Source organism: Rhineura floridana, chromosome 3 (assembly GCF_030035675.1).
Source record: "Rhineura floridana isolate rRhiFlo1 chromosome 3, rRhiFlo1.hap2, whole genome shotgun sequence".
Lineage (NCBI taxonomy): Eukaryota > Metazoa > Chordata > Lepidosauria > Squamata > Rhineuridae > Rhineura > Rhineura floridana.
In genome coordinates, this window is record NC_084482.1 from 112,085,019 (window position 1) to 112,098,224 (window position 13,206).

Here is a 13,206-nt window from a genome sequence, read left to right on the forward strand (position 1 = left end):
CACACAATAACTAAATCATGGCAGGCAGTCTCTGTGTTTCCAGATTTTGCAGTTGTTAAACATTCATATAACATATGTTGGATAGTAGCTGGTGCTTATTATACATGTGCCTAATCATAAGTCTGTCTGTTCAATAGAAAACTAGATGTCTGTGCGCTATGTGCCTTCAAGTTGATTACGACTTATGACGACCCTATGAATCAGTGACCTCCAAGAGCATCTGTTGTGAACCACCCTGCTCAGACCTTGTAAGTTCAGGTCTGTGGCTTCCTTTATGGAATCAATCCATCTCTTGTTTGGCCTTCCTCTTTCTCTACTCCCTTCTGTTTTTCCCAGCATTATTGTATTTTCTCGTGAATCATGTCTTCTCATTATGCATCCAAATTATGAGAACCTCAGTTTCATCCTTTTAGCTTCTAGTGATAGTTCTTTTAGTTTGTTCTAACACCCAATTATTTGTCTTTTTTGCGGTCCATGGTATGCGCAAAGCTCTCCTCCAACACCACATTTCAAATGAGTTGATTTTTCTCTTAACTGCTTTTTTTTACTGTCCAACTTTCACATCCATACATAGAGATCGGGAATACCATGGTCTGAATGATCCTGACTTTAGTGTTCTTTGCATTTGAGAACCTTTTCTAGTTCTCATGGCTGCCCTCCCCAGTCCTAGTCTTCTTCTGATTTCTTGACTATTGTCTCCATTTTGGTTAATGACTGTGCCAAGGTACAGTAGGGCCCCACTTATACGGCGGGTTAGGGACCAGGCCCCCGCCGTAAAGCGGAACCCATTGACTATAATGGGTTGCGCCGTGCGAAAATGACGCGAAAATGCCCCAAAATGCCCCCAAAGCACAAAATCAGCTTTAAAACGGGGAATTTCCCCCAATTGAAAGCCACCGCATCAGCGGAACGCCGGAAAACGGAACGCCGTAAAGTGGGGCCCTACTGTATTGATAATGCTTGACAAGTTCAATGTCCTCATTGTCGACTTTAAGTTACATAAATCTTCTGTTGTCATTACTTTAGTCTTCTTGATGTTCAGCTGTAGTCCTGCTTTTGTGCTTTCCTCTTGAACTTTCATCAGCATTCATTTCAAAGCATTGCTGGTTTCTGCTAGTACTATGGTATCATCTGCATATTTTAAATTATTGATATTTGTCCCTCCAATTTTCGCATCTCCTTTGTCTTGGTCCAATCCCGCTTTCCGTGTGATATGTTCTGCATATAGATTAAACAAATAGGGTGATAAAATACACCCTGTCTCACACCCTTTCCGATGGGGAACCAATCGGTTTCTCCATATTCTGTCCTTACAGTAGCCTCTTGTCCAGAGTATAGGTTGTGCATGGCTGCATTTGAAATGATGGGAGGTCTTGAGTGGAATATCAAGGGTCAGTCTTAATCATTCATCCAAAGTTCACTGAACTGCAGACTTGTTGTCTTCAAAACAAACGGATGGCCTCTGTTCTTCCTGCACTGCGTGGATGTTTACAGATCTCCATGGACTTTCCACTGGGGGGAGGATGCTTATCCTCATGATGTTTAGACAGTGTTTCCTCTTTGCTGTTCTGTTGCACACTCTTTGCCAGTTGGCTTGATTGAGCACCACCTTCTGGTTTGTGTTGCACATTAGGGTTATTTTCTGGAGGATGCACTTCAACATTTGAAGCCCTTGGGATATTGCTTCAGGAGCCCACATGTTTTGTTTGGCTTTGGTGGCCAGCCATTGTTTCTAGTAGCTTTCTCTCTCTGCTCTACTGGGGCAAGTAGATACATCTTTTTTGCTGCCCAGGGAGGAGTGGTGATCACGGGTATATGGGTCCGTATAGCAATACCTCCGCTCTCACCCATGACATTGATGATGGTGCATCTCAATATAAGACACTGCCTGGCACTACTTTCAGAAAAGCCATGCTGCTTTCTTGTGTTGCTTTAAAAACAAAAAAATTCCTTCAGAAGAGAATGTGGGGGAGGGTTTTTCTCTTTGTTGATGGAGTTGAACCTTTCTGGTAGCCAGTGGCAACCTAGTTGGTGGGCTAGTGGGTATAGCTGTTCTGAGAAGGACTGTTTAATATATAATGTTGCTGTAGAGGCACTGTGTGTGTGTGTGTGTGTGTGTGTGTGTGCGTGTGTGTGTGTGTGTGTGTGTGTGTGTGAGAGAGAGAGAGAGAGAGAGAGAGAGAGAGAGAGTCTCTTGCAAGCACAACACAAAGGGTCCTAGGATTCTGAGGAATGTATATCCTATGGACTGATGGGGCTTCTGACTTGTGAAGTCTTCCTTGCAGAATGAGGGATCCTCCTGACTTCCTTTGCCTTCAGTGCTTTTGCAGGTAGAGAAGCAGACTGAAAATGGCATTGTAATGCCTGAATTGTTGGATGCAAGTCTATACATGCTTGCACCAGGTTTTGGAAGTTTTGCCAGATGCTTATCTCTGACTTTCACCCGAACATTCATACTACAGTGGCAGATGTGCATCTTTGTTACTTCCAGGTGCTTCTTCAGAAGTGAAGCTTGCATGGGGGAGGGGTGGGGATAACTGTGTTTGCTATTGAGCTAGGACCTTGGGGCCAAGTGAAATGTGACAGTTGAAAGTGTCCTTGCATTTAACTGCAGGATTTTAAAAATACAAATAATAACAGCTCATCTAAGCTGCTGTTTCACAGACTGCAGCAATTGGGAAGGGGAAGCTCAGCCCTTTCCTCTCCTGCCGCAGTCCCATGAAAAGTCCCCCTCTGACCCTGGTACTTGCTTTGGGAGGAAATCCACCATTGGTGCCAATGAGGGATTTCCTCCCAATGCAAACACTGGCTTCAGATGTGTCCTGAGTTTTAAATACACCAGTGACTGTTTCTGGACCTTTTTAAAAACGTAATCTTTCATGTAAGCTATAGACACTTCTTGCCCTGTACTGCAAGCCGATTATATAGAAGCTGGTGGCTTGGTTTGCTCTTCTCCTGCTTTTAGAAGAGAAAGTAAATCTGGGAAAGTTTCGAACAGAAAATTTTGCCTCTATGTGATTAGTTGAGACTGTTTTCCGTGATCAGGGAATTGTGTAGGTGTTCATGAGTTACTTGTGAAAAGTGACTGGACTTGGTGGTAACAATTTCTATCTAGATGATTTCCTCCCCTGGGCACTGGCCTTGGAATGACTGTTCCAAACTCTGTGAGTGAAATCAGAATTGTTTCATGTTTTTGTTTTGTGGGTTAAAGCTGGCCAGTGCCCCCCCCCCCGCCTTTCTTAGTGCACAAAAAAATGGTATTCTTACAGTCTTCTGCACTGGCCAACTATTAAGTAGTCTCGTGGTATGTTGGCAAGTGATTGACATTAAGCTGGAGCAGGTGCAGAGTGTGTAGCGGCTTCCTCAAAGCTATGTGGGGGTGAACAACTAAACTGGGAAAACACACTCTGGGCCCTCCCGTGCCTATTGGTCTTTAGGCCTCTGGATTGTATGGCAGCTGGCCCTTTGACTGGTGCACCAAGACTGGATGAGGGGTCTTTGCAGATCTACACTTCTAACTTAATAATAAAAGCTGTACTTCAGGCTTGTAGCTGGTCTGTCTTATGTAGACTAAAGGCTTCAGGGGATCCATTAAGTTACATTTGCATATAAACACGCACATACAAATGCCTATCTTGAATTTCCGTAGCTATTTTTCCAATGCTGTGATACTTCTGTGAAATTGAAAAGATCTAAAAAGGTTTTTTTAAAAATAAAAATGCTAGGATTCAAATAGCCCTGCAAAAGAGAGAGCTTCCCTGCCCTCAATAATGCCCCAAAGTAAAAAAAAAAAAAAGTGTAATCCCTTTCATATGTGAAGTAAGAGCACCTTAGCATGTGCAACGTTAATTTCCTGACCATTTTATATTTTCAGGCCAGGTTCAGCTATGGCACTTACTTTTATCAAAGACATGAACCGATAAGGGGTCCATAAGTAAGAGGTCTCTGTGACAGCTTATGTTTGGGGATCTCCCAGACTGAGAGACTAGCTTGTTCTCAGAGGGGCTTGCTAATACCTTGTTTCCCTTGTGCTTTTTTTTTTAAACGCAGAACGGTGTTCCTGATTGAAGGCCCAAGGATTCGCCATGCATCCCCACCTGTTGAGAGATGTTCCAGAAGCTCAAAACCACCGAATTGCCATCTCGATGAGTTAGTGATGATGGCAAGCTCTTGGTATTTTTGCCTTGGAAAGGAACACTGAATGGATTTGCCATGGTGACATGAAAAAAGAGCAGGATGGATAACAGACTGCCACAGGGGCGATCCCGCAACTGTGCTGCCTCTTTGTGAAATTATCCTTAGGCTTTCCTGTGTCAAGATCTGGAGGGAGGGAGGGGGGCTGGGTGGGTGGGGTGGGGAAGGAACCTGAGCATTTTTTTTCCAAAGCAAGGATGACTTTGGTCAGGCTCCGGAGGAGTTTCCGGCAGGTGTCTCCTCAGGTGGTGCTGTTTGTGCTGTTTGCCTTCTGCCTGCTTAGTGTTTTTGTTTCGGCATATTATTTATATGGGTGGAAGAGGGGGCTGGAGCCCTCTGGGGACATCCCAAGCCCGGACTGTGATGAACCGAAGGTTGCCCCTTCCCGCCTGCTTCCACTGAAGCCCATCAAAGTGGTAGATTCCTCTCGGACAGACCCTTTGGTTCTTGTGTTTGTGGAAAGTCTTTATTCTCAGTTGGGCCAGGAGATAGTGGCCATCTTGGAATCTAGTCGTTTCAAATACCTGACAGAGATTGCTCCAGGGAAGGGGGACATGCCCACTCTGACTGACAAGGACCGAGGACGCTTTGCACTGATCATCTACGAGAACATCCTGAAGTATGTGAACCTGGATGCCTGGAACCGTGAGCTCTTGGACAAGTACTGTGTAGAGTATGGTGTAGGAATCATTGGCTTCTTCAAGGTATCGGTTTTGATTTGAGGGAAAGCAGCTGTGGGAGCAGGAGGGGAAGGAGGAGGCCGGCTTCAGTGGGGAGGGGTGCTTAATTTTTCTGTGGAAAATGTTCAGTTTCATGTAAACTCATAGAATGGATGCCTATTGCAAATACAATATTAGGCAAACTTGGGCAGTTTCAAAGATTTTGGCTTTGTTTACTATACGCAAGTAAAATAAACATGCTAAATTAGATTACATTTTCTGATGTAAATTACTCTAATTTGCATAGGACAACCCCCCCCAACAGACTTCACCACCAGCTTCCTTCACAGGGACAAGGTTGTCCAGCTGTTGAGCAGCTCTCTGCCAAACATGTGGCCTAGTCCTGCAGCAGAGTTAGCATGGCAGGAAAGACTCCTTGCAAGCAGAAAATTAACTTAAGAGCCACTAGGGTGGGCTAGCATCTTTTCTCCCTAATGTGCTGGTTATGCCCTCAGATTTTGCTATTCCGTTGCCACCTTATTCTGGTCCATGTGTAAACTGAGCCTGTTAAAGACAGTTAATGAAGAGCTTTGAAGAATGGCAGAGACCTTGAACTCTGGACCAAGACTTAAGGGGGAAGGCTGGAACTTTGCATCATAATGTTATAATCGAGCAAACATAACTGAGAGTGCTCCTGAAGTTAATCTTCCAGTTGCCGTACTAGACTCTTCTTCCATGCATGTGGTAGTGATATGTAGACCCTGTAGGATACAGGCAGGAGAAATACTGCTGAACTTGTTGTAAATAAAAAAAAAAGAGCCAGTCCTAAGTGGGCGAACAGGGGAGTAAAATAGATCTTTCTCAGGGAAGAAGTTTATGCTAGAAAGCACTTTAGTTTCCTCTGTTTCTTTCCTTGCACCCAAGCTTCTTACAGAGTCAAATTTCTCAGTGCTATTCTTTCTGGTTGAAAAAGTTCCCTCCTACTCAGTCTCACTCCCTCTGGGGTTAGTGGTGCAACAGTGCTGAGAGTGAATTCAGCTTTGAGGGCTTGGCTTGACAGCATGCACCGGAGATTCAGCACCATTTGCCTGGAGAAGAGGCTATTGTCAATTTGATTTATTGTCTAGACCAGCCTTTCCCAACTGGTGTGCCTCCAGATATTGTTGGACCACAACTCCCATCAGCCTCAGCCATTGGCAATGCTGGCTGAGGCTGATGGAAGTTGTGGTCCAGCAACATCTGGAGGCACACTGGTTGGGAAAGGCTGGTCTAGACCCTTGTGCAATGACTTAGCTGTGTTACATCAGCACAGGTGCTGTATGAAGGCACCCTTACCTGGTTCATGCTTGAAGAGATGGGCCCTGGAAGATCTGCAGTCTGTAAAGTGTCAGCTTTTCTTGAGCACCTTCTCATAGTCCCTGTTTGCTATTGAGTAGCTTGATGTGTTGCCAGTGCCAAGCCTGATAAGTAAAAGTGCTGTGCATATTAATTGATGCCAAGAGCGGATTTACAAATCCGCACCTTTTGAGATGAGGTGGTGGTGCCTTAGTTCTGTTGGTGACAGTTAAAAGATAACAATAATGGTCCTCTTGGGAGCTGGTTAATGTGTTAGGAGAACAGATTGTAACAGGAATTTGGGGATCATCCAACTGGCTCTGCGTAGCATTTTGACTTGAGAAGGCCACCGTACCTGCTTTCCCTGGTAATTTTTGGATTCAAATTTCAAAGAGGCAAATACGAGGGATGCAGGATAAGGCAATCTGTGTGGCATTTGCTGTAGGTCTATTGCATTTTCCATGCTTGAAAGGGTAAGCCAAGAAGGTTAAGAATCCAGGTCAGAAATAAAGCGTGTAAATGAGGCTTTAGCCTGAGACCAGGAGCTGTCCTGCTGTTTTTGATAGACACTTTTGCATAGCATTCTCTTTCCTCTTCCATTCTAATTTCTCTTGCTTGCTTGACTCGAGCCTATGAAGTCTTGTGCTGTAGCAAGTTAGTTTAAGTTTTCAGAGTGCTAAAGGAGAGCCATTCTCTCTGTCTCTCTCTTTTCCTAACCCTCTGGGTGTCAGTCCACTTACACAATTATATCTTTGAGATATAATTAAGTAAGTAAGCTAAATAATATGGGCACTCTGCATGTTAATCGCTGTCCAGATATGGAGATGGATAAAACCTATTTTTTTGGGGGGGGGGAGTTATATCTATTTCAGAGTTCATTGATCTTTCCTGTTGGAAAGTACATGGACCACACAACATGCACATTACAATAATAAAATAGTGGAAAATAATGCATGATCTCTTTCTTTTGGCATAAGTGGGGAAAGGTGAAGGCATGCAAGAGTCATCACTAGAATCCAGGGTCTAGAGAATATGATGGGAAGAGCCCATTGCATACAAAACTGATAGCCTAAATTTAAGACCTCCAGCCAGGATGTAAGAACCCAGTCACAAAAGCCACTGACCTAAACAGTTCTGTGCACCTGTTTCAGAGAGGCACTCTGATCTAGCGAGGCTTGTAAGTCACAGAATTCAACCTGGCTGGGTGTGTGAATGCAAAGGCTTTAATTGTGTGCTCTTGTTTATTTATTTATTTTATTCTGAGCAGTAGCCTCTCCATTCTTGTCAGGATTCCCTCACTCCCATCCTATAATCCTGTACGATTTCCCTTGTGAACCATCCACACCGATCTGATTTAAGCAAGCAGCTTTTAACACCACCATGATCCAATGAGAGATGAGGTATTCTAGCAGCTGTATATACTACCGTCCAGTCCTCTCTGGCTTATCCTTGTTTTGGTGTGGGATGGGTGCTTAAGAGAAGCATAGGAAGAGATGGATAAGCCGAGTCTGCCCTTATCCTAGGTCTATCTTAGAGAGTCTTTCATCTGAACATGAACAGTTTAATATCAGTATTTCCCCCCCCTACTATCTTCTCTGGTATCAGTGGTGCTATTTATTGGATATTTCATAATTTCCGAAATGCACAGCCACTGGATTTTCTTTCTCTGTCATAACTCTTGAAGCCAGCAACACGCTCATATTTAGTAGTTTGATTGTGCATGTAGAGGAGGATTTTTAATTTCATATAATCTCTGGGAAGATGGATGGCTTACTAAACCACTCTGGGAATTGTAGTTCTGTGAGGGGAATATAGGTCTCCTAACAACTCTCAGCACACTTAACAAACTACAGTTCCCATGATGCTGTGGGGGACGTTGTGAGTGTTTAAAATGGCATGATAATGCTTTAAATGTAAAGTACAGATGGGGTCCTAGTTTGTCCAGAGTTAGTAAACCTGTGTCTCAACTGTGCCACTTGCGACTGAAGATAAGGGTTCACAAGATGGAATGGTCCTCCATACAAATATTTCCCCCCTCTATTTAAAAAATTAGATGTCAGGAAGAAGGGTTAGTCCAGCTTATTCCTTGGCATCTATTTTTTTTCTTATAACAGTTTTCCTTAATGGAAGAGTACTGGAACAGGTTCAGAGGAGGGCAACAAGGATGATCAGGGGACTGGAAACAAAGCCCTGTGGGGCGAGACTGAAAAAAATGGGCATGGTTAGCCTTGAGAAGAGAAGATTTGAGGGGAGATATGATAGCACTCTTCAAGTACTTGAAAGATTGTCACCTAGAGGAGGGCCAGGATCTCTTCTCAATCATCCCAGATTGCAGGACACGGAATAATGTGCTCAAGTTACAGGAAGCTAGATTTCGGCTGAACATCAGGAAAACCTTCCTAACTGTTAAAGCAGTATAACAATGAAACCAGTTACCTAGGGAGGTGGTGGGCTCTCTAACACTGGAGGCCTTCAAGAGGCAGCTGGATAGCCACCTGTCGGGTATGCTGTAATTTGGATTATTGCATTGAGCAGGGGGTTGGACTCAGTGGCCTTATAGGCCCGATCCAACTCTACTATTCTATGAGTATACAGTCATGCAAACCTCATCTGCTGTCTGAAGTGATGCAGCCCAAACACAGGTTTACCATTCCAAAAGAGGTCAAGGGGACTGATAGAACTGGGTTTTTGAAGATAACATCAAGGTGGCTGACTGCCAGTTTCAGAATCAACCAAAGGCTTGATCCTTTGAGGTTTTGGTGTATGAGTGAGACATCAGGTAGCTAAACGTCTCTCACCATGACAGCTGTATTTTGGATGGGCTGGGGAGAAGTGCAGAATGTAAAGTTGATTGTGGAGAGAAACAACACATTTTGTATGCAACTCTTACATCAGAGCCAGCATGAGATAGGACAACAGCACATGAAGTTTTGTCTTCTCCTTTCCTTTAGGGTAACCTTTCCCAACCTCGGGGTCCCCAGATGATGTTGGACTACAACACTGATCAGTCCCAGCCAGCATGGCCCATGGTTAAGAGTGATGGGGGACCCAAAGGTTGGGAAAGGATGATTCTCTGTTCCAGGGCTTTTTCTTTCTGGGACTGGCCATGAGTTGCAGTGAGCAAGACTTTTTGTTTTCTTCTCCTGAGGTGTTTTAGCTATTGAAGTATCCATAGAACCTGAGAACATATTGTTATTTCTCCGGTAGCAGGCTCTGTCCTTCATTCTGCTGCTCCTTGCTTTATCTGACAAATTTCCATCTGAAGCTGTCATTCAGTTCATGTGATCTCCCTACAGGCCAATGAGAACAGCTTGCTAAGTGCTCAGCTGAAAGGCTTCCCCCTTTTTCTCCACTCCAACCTTGCGCTTAAGGACTGCAGCATCAACTCCAAATCACCGCTCCTGTACATCACACGGCCCAGTGAGGTAGAGAAGGGGCTTCTTCCAGGGGAGGACTGGACAGTCTTCCAATCGAACCATTCCACCTATGAACCCATCCTCCTGGCCAAAACCAAGTCAGCAGAATCCATCCCGCACATGAGCATTGATGCTGCGCTCCATACCACTGTGGTTCAGGATTTGGGTCTCCATGACGGCATCCAGAGAGTCCTCTTTGGCAACAACCTCAACTTTTGGCTGCATAAACTGGTCTTTGTGGACGCTGTTTCTTTCCTCACTGGCAAGAGGCTTTCCCTCCCCCTTGACCGCTACATCTTGGTAGACATTGATGATATCTTTGTTGGCAAGGAAGGCACACGGATGAAGGTGGATGATGTAAAGGTAATGACACGCATAGCCATGTATTGTACTTGACGTTGAGTTTGTGGGGAGGTGTTGGGCTTGTTGATCTGTGGATCCATTTCTCTGGACTAAGGCCCTTAGGTATAAATCTGTTGCACTGTTGCTTGGAGTGGTGGCCTGAGTTCCTGATTCTGCTGCCGAGGTCTGGATCCAGTGTGATGATTGTGCTTCTGTTATCCCTAGAACATGAGACACATGGATAGTGAAACTTAAAATGCAGATTGTATTGTTGTATATCCTATCCTCATGAAATGTTAGACACAGAAATTGGCCTCCTTTAAAACTTTGTGTTCAAAGCTAATAGTCCAAACACTTTAAATTAGAATTGCTATAAATAGTTACACAAGTGCAAGAACTTATAGATTGATTTCCTTGTGGTTAAATTAGGAAGCACTAAAATTTAAATCTTAATTAAGCTCAACATAACTTACTGAGCACCTTTTTATTTATTATTTATTTATTTATTTATTATTTGATTTATATCCCGCCCTTCCTCCCAGCAGGAGCCCAGAGTGGCAAACAAGAGCACTCAAAACATTTCAAAACATTTAAGACATTAAAATACATTAGAACAAAACAACTTTAAAAACATTTTTAAAAAAGCTTTGAAGACATTTCTTTAAAAAAGGTTAAAAAACATATTGTTTGGGGGGGGGAAGCTTTAAAAGCATATTAAAAAGCAGTTCCAACACAGAAGCAGACTGGGATAAGGTCTCAACTTAAAAGGCTTGTTGAAAGAGGAAGGCCTTCAATAGGTGCCGAAAAGATAACAGAGATGGTGCCTGTCTAATATTTAAGGGTAGGGAGTTCCACAGGGTAGGTGCTACCACACTAAAGGTCCGTTTCCTATGTTGTGCAGAATGGACTTCCTGATAAGATGGTATCTGCAGGAGGCCCTCACCTGCAGAGCACAGTAATCGACTGGGTATATAAGGGATAAGACGGTCTTTCAGGTAAACTGGTCCCAAGCTGTATAGGGCTTTGTGCACCAAGACTAGAACCTTGAACTTGGCTAGGTACGAAATGGGCAGCCAGTGCAATTCTTTCAGCAGTGGCAATACCCTGCTCCAATGAGCAGCCTCACCACTGCATTTTGCACCAGCTGAAGCTTCTGGACCAACCTCAAGGGCAGCCCTACATAGAGCCCATTACAGTAATCCAGCCTGGAGGTTACCAATGCATGGACAACAGTGGTTAGGCTATCCCGGTCCAGAGATGGCCACAGCTGTCTTACCAGCCGATGCTGGTAAAAGGCACTCCTAGCCACTGAGATCACCTGGGCCTCTAGTAACAAATACAGATCTAGGAGCACCCCCAGACTATGCACCTGCTCTTTCAGAGGGAGTACGACCCCATCCAAAACAGGCAACTGACCAGTTATCCAAACTCGGGAACTACCAACCCACAGTGCCTCCGTCTTGCTAGGATTCAGACTCAGTTTATTGGCCCTCATCCAGTCCACCACTGAGTCCATGCAGTGGTCCAGGGCTTGCACGGCCTCTCCTGATTCAGATGTTATGGAGAAATAGAGCTGGGTATCGTCAGCATACTGCTGACACCTCGCCCCAAATCTCCTGATGACTGCTCCGAAGGGTTTTATATAGATGTTAAACAGCATGGGGGACAAGATGGTACCCTGCGGCACCCCACAGCACAGCTGCCAGGGGGCCAAAAGACAGTCACCCAATGCTATTCTCTGAGAACGACCTTGCAGATAGGATTGGAACCACTGTAAAACTGTCTCCAATACCCAGCTCACGAAGTCGGCCCAGAAGAATACAAATTCAATGGTATCAAAAGCTGCTGAGAGATCAAGTAAAAGTAACAGGGTTGCACTCCCCCTGTCCTTCTCCCAATAAAGGTCATCCATCAGGGCAACCAAGGCCGATTCAGTCCCATAACCAGGCCTGAAACCAGACTGGGATGGGTTAAGATATAATCTGTTTCATCCAAGAGTACTTGCAATTGTTGCAGCACAACCCTCTCAATCACCTTCTCTAAAAAGGAGGTATTCGCGACCAGTCGGTAGTTGTCACAAAACCAATGGGTCCAGGGTGGGCTTTTTCAGGAGTGGTCAGATCACTGCTTCTTTCAAGGTGGCTGGAACCACCTTGAATGCAATGATGCATTGACCACACCCGGGATCCACTCAGTCAAGCCCCCTCAGCAAGCTTTAATAAGCCAAGAAGGGCAAGAGTTGAGACGACACATTGCTGGCTGCCTCATCGCAAGCACCTTGTCTACGTCATCAGGCAGCATCAACTGAAACTGTTCCCAAGAAGTTGCAGCAGATGTTGCACTGGACACCTCATTGGGGACTACAGTAGATGTGGATGGGGCATTGTGACGCCCTCCCCTGGTTCTCCCTGTCAGGTTCCCACCTGCTTGTGGCTACTGCCTTTCACTAGGCACCACCAGGGATACCACCAGTCCGGACCATCCTTTATATGGTTTCTCACTCCGCTCTAGCACAGATCTCACTAGATCCCCCTGCTTGGCAGCACCACCAGTCACATCCTATAACCAATACTCCCAGAGACTTTGCCTGAGTCTCTCTCTAGCTGGTTACTTTTGTGACTGCGTGCTTATGCTGTTCCCAACCCCCTTGTATCTTTATAGATAACGCATACAACTCTGGGTTGCTCTGGATACTTGAATTGTTACTATTCCTCCCTTCACCGCTGCCACCATTAGATACTGTTTCTGTTCAGCCTTGGTAATTACCTTGCCCTCCCTTCTGGTATGTATATCCCCCAGCCCAAGGGTCAGGCCTTTGGTAAATCAAATAAGTATTTATTAAATATCAGAAATAACAAGATTAGTTTTAGAATGTTTCACAAGCGTATGGTTTCATCTATTCCTGTTTTGTACTTGACTTATTATTAATCAGAACTCCAATTCCCTCTTTCTCCACACTCCTGACCTCCACCCTCAAACACCTCTTTCTCCACACTCCCAACATCCACCCTCAAACACCTTCTTCTCCACCCTACTAACATCCACCTCGATTCAACTGTCATTCTTCCATTTATACTCCCAGCCATTCAAACGCTCAGCCAATCATCCGGCATTCTACTGCTCATGTACTCCCCCCTCCTCTTTCACTCCACTTACCATATGTCTTCTATATAAACAGCACTTACCATATTTACACTATAAGCAGGAACATCACATTCCCCCCCCTTAAAATAACAGCAAAGTATTATTCCTGCTCTAGG

The 13,206-nt window shown here is 44.7% G+C and overlaps 1 protein-coding gene across 2 annotated transcripts in view; it reads left to right on the top strand.

The window, feature by feature from the left end:
• The first annotated feature begins 4,360 nt into the window (after nucleotides 1-4,360).
• The window catches only part of NDST1 (N-deacetylase and N-sulfotransferase 1), a 43,234-nt gene continuing 34,388 nt past the window's right edge, over nucleotides 4,361-13,206 (top strand). Inside the window, exons 1-2 of one of the 2 annotated variants that reach the window (XM_061617376.1) lie at nucleotides 4,361-4,898; nucleotides 9,485-9,967. In XM_061617376.1, the coding sequence (XP_061473360.1) occupies nucleotides 4,392-4,898; nucleotides 9,485-9,967 (990 nt within the window). In that variant the 5' untranslated portion in view covers nucleotides 4,361-4,391. The remainder of the gene's footprint in view (nucleotides 4,899-9,484; nucleotides 9,968-13,206) is intronic. The other variant, XM_061617377.1, reaches the window with a different exon arrangement.